The following is a 2,338-nucleotide window of genomic DNA, read 5'->3' on the forward strand; positions in this document are numbered from 1 at the left end:
TTTTATTGCTTAAAAAAATTATATTTAATTTAGACACAAGTTTTTTTTCAAGGAGCGCGGTTACACTTGACACCCTTATTTTACTTTTTTTTTAATAGTCAATTTTGTAACGATTCAATTATTACAACAAATTCTATTTCATTGCAAATCCGCTTCTACATTAAGAACGATATCGTTTATCATTAATGTCTCCTTTTTAGACTTAAGATTTATAATAACTTGTTGTTGGTATTAAATTAATTAAAAATAAATAAAAAAATATTTTTATTTTAAAATGAAAAATGTGATACAGACAAATGTGATGATACACGTTATATACACATATGTATATGTAAAAAATGTTCCAAAAATAAAAATGATTTATAAATGTTTTATTTGTATCGTACATTATTTAAAAATCTTCATTTTCAATATTTATGAGATTTCTTAAAAATAAATTATCGCATCTATTACGTCTTTTAGCTTCTGCAGTAACTCTATCGTTACATCTAATTATGTCTTCTCTTTGCAATTCCGCTTCTTCTGTATCAAGAACAATGACATCGTTTATCGTTAGTTCATCCTTTTGTAATAAACAAATGTTATGCAGCACGCAACATGCCAGTATATGATATGGTGTAAAATCAAGTAGATTGATTGCTAAAACGTGTAAAAGACTTCTCCAGCGTCCTTTCAAAAGACCAAATGCTCTTTCTATCACCATTCTTGTCGAAGAATGGCAATAATTGTAATTTTCTTGTCGTACTGTAAGGTGTCCATTGTCCATATATGGAACTAATAGATGTTGATGGAGCCCATATGCAGCATCTCCAATTATATGCGTATTGTTAGGAAATTTAGTCGGGTCATTAATATAATCTTGAACAGCTGATAATCGAAAAACTCGAGCATCATGGACTGATCCCACGTTTCCCACATAAATATGTGTGAACTGCATTGTGTGATGGCATACCGCCTGCACAAAACAAAAATCCTTAGCAAAATTTTAGATAAAATTTTCGTTCAGTTTTAATTATATTTTTGTATAAAATAAGTGTGTCCGCATGAACAAAAGCAATAACATTTTGTAGTAAACAATACAAATAATTATGTTACAATCGAGATGTGACTATGTAAAAAATAAAATACTCATACTCATAAAGAGAAGAAACTCATAGCACTGAACACACACAGATATGACTTCTTTTTAGTATGATTTCTTCTATTTCTTTTCAACAGGATCGTGTTTCGATTCTGGCATAACTGAATACAATATTTATATTAGGACAGTATTATTAAGGATTACCTGGAGTTGAATTGAATGACGTTTTTTCCGATTGATGTATGCGTCTGCATTCTCTATAGGTGCAGGAATGTATATGTGGGTACCGTCTATAACTCCTATGGTATCAGGAAAACCACTTTTTGAAGCAAATCCAAGAACGATAGCTTCTATTTTTTTATTTGTTGGCCATACTATGTATGTTGGCGATAAGTCACACAGTGCTTTTGCAACACGGCGCACAGTCCTTATGGCTGTTGCTTTGCCTACATTAAACCGCTCAATTATTGATCTAAAATAAAAATAAATAAGTAACATTTTTACTTTATATCATATTTATACTTTTTACTTGCCTATATGAGTCTGGAGTTGCAAAACGCCATAAACTTAGCAATAGCTGCTTGTCTGCGGGTATCATCTCATTGCCTTCAGTTGTGGGAATTAATTTTTCGCCAATTTCCTCTAATAGAAACTCAAACGTAGAAGGTAGCATTCTACAAAGCAAATGTAGATTGAATGATAAACATGAATATAATAGTAAATAAGGCTATGTTACGAAATTCACTGTCAGTATTGGTATAGTAAATTTAAAGCATACATAAACTAGTTGTAAATTTTCAATATATGGGCAGTGAATATCGAAACGCAGTTTAAATAAAATAACAATAACAATACCGAAAATTATTTTTAAATTGTAATGCACTAAGCGAAGAAATTATGTTTTCAACATAACCTTCTATCCGAGGAATTCGATTTTTTTTTAGAATTCTTTTGTGATAAGTTTCTAAAATGTCTGAATTATCTTCATCATAAATGTACGTGAGAGGTTCTAAAAACATCTTTATAACACATGTTAATATAATTTTTATTTCCTCTGAATCGGCCATTATGAAATATTACACATACTACACACAGTACACAAACAGAAATGATATTATTAAGCCGGTCCATTAGCGTAATGTTGGCAACATTTGAAGTGCTAGTGGACCGTTTTCTGGAAGCACATGAAAGCGAAAGTATCTGAAGCATTCGTAACATTAAGTGGACTGCACCGCAAGTTATTGTAATGGTTTTAAT

At 30.6% G+C, this 2,338-nt stretch overlaps 1 protein-coding gene across 1 annotated transcript; it reads right to left on the reverse strand.

The window, feature by feature from the left end:
• Positions 1–453: 453 nt before the first annotated feature.
• LOC105457964 (putative nuclease HARBI1) lies at positions 454–2,100 on the reverse strand (the record flags this gene model as incomplete). The annotated part of the gene is made up of 4 exons (XM_011702948.1): positions 1,937–2,100; positions 1,615–1,755; positions 1,286–1,553; positions 454–955 (listed from the first exon to the last, which is right to left on the reverse strand). Coding segments are annotated over exons 1-4 (1,075 nt in total), but the record flags the coding sequence as incomplete, so codon positions are not given.
• Between the last annotated feature and the right edge of the window lie 238 nt (positions 2,101–2,338).

Source organism: Wasmannia auropunctata, unplaced genomic scaffold (assembly GCF_000956235.1).
Source record: "Wasmannia auropunctata unplaced genomic scaffold, wasmannia.A_1.0 LD334854.1, whole genome shotgun sequence".
In the NCBI taxonomy this organism is placed as follows: domain Eukaryota; kingdom Metazoa; phylum Arthropoda; class Insecta; order Hymenoptera; family Formicidae; genus Wasmannia; species Wasmannia auropunctata.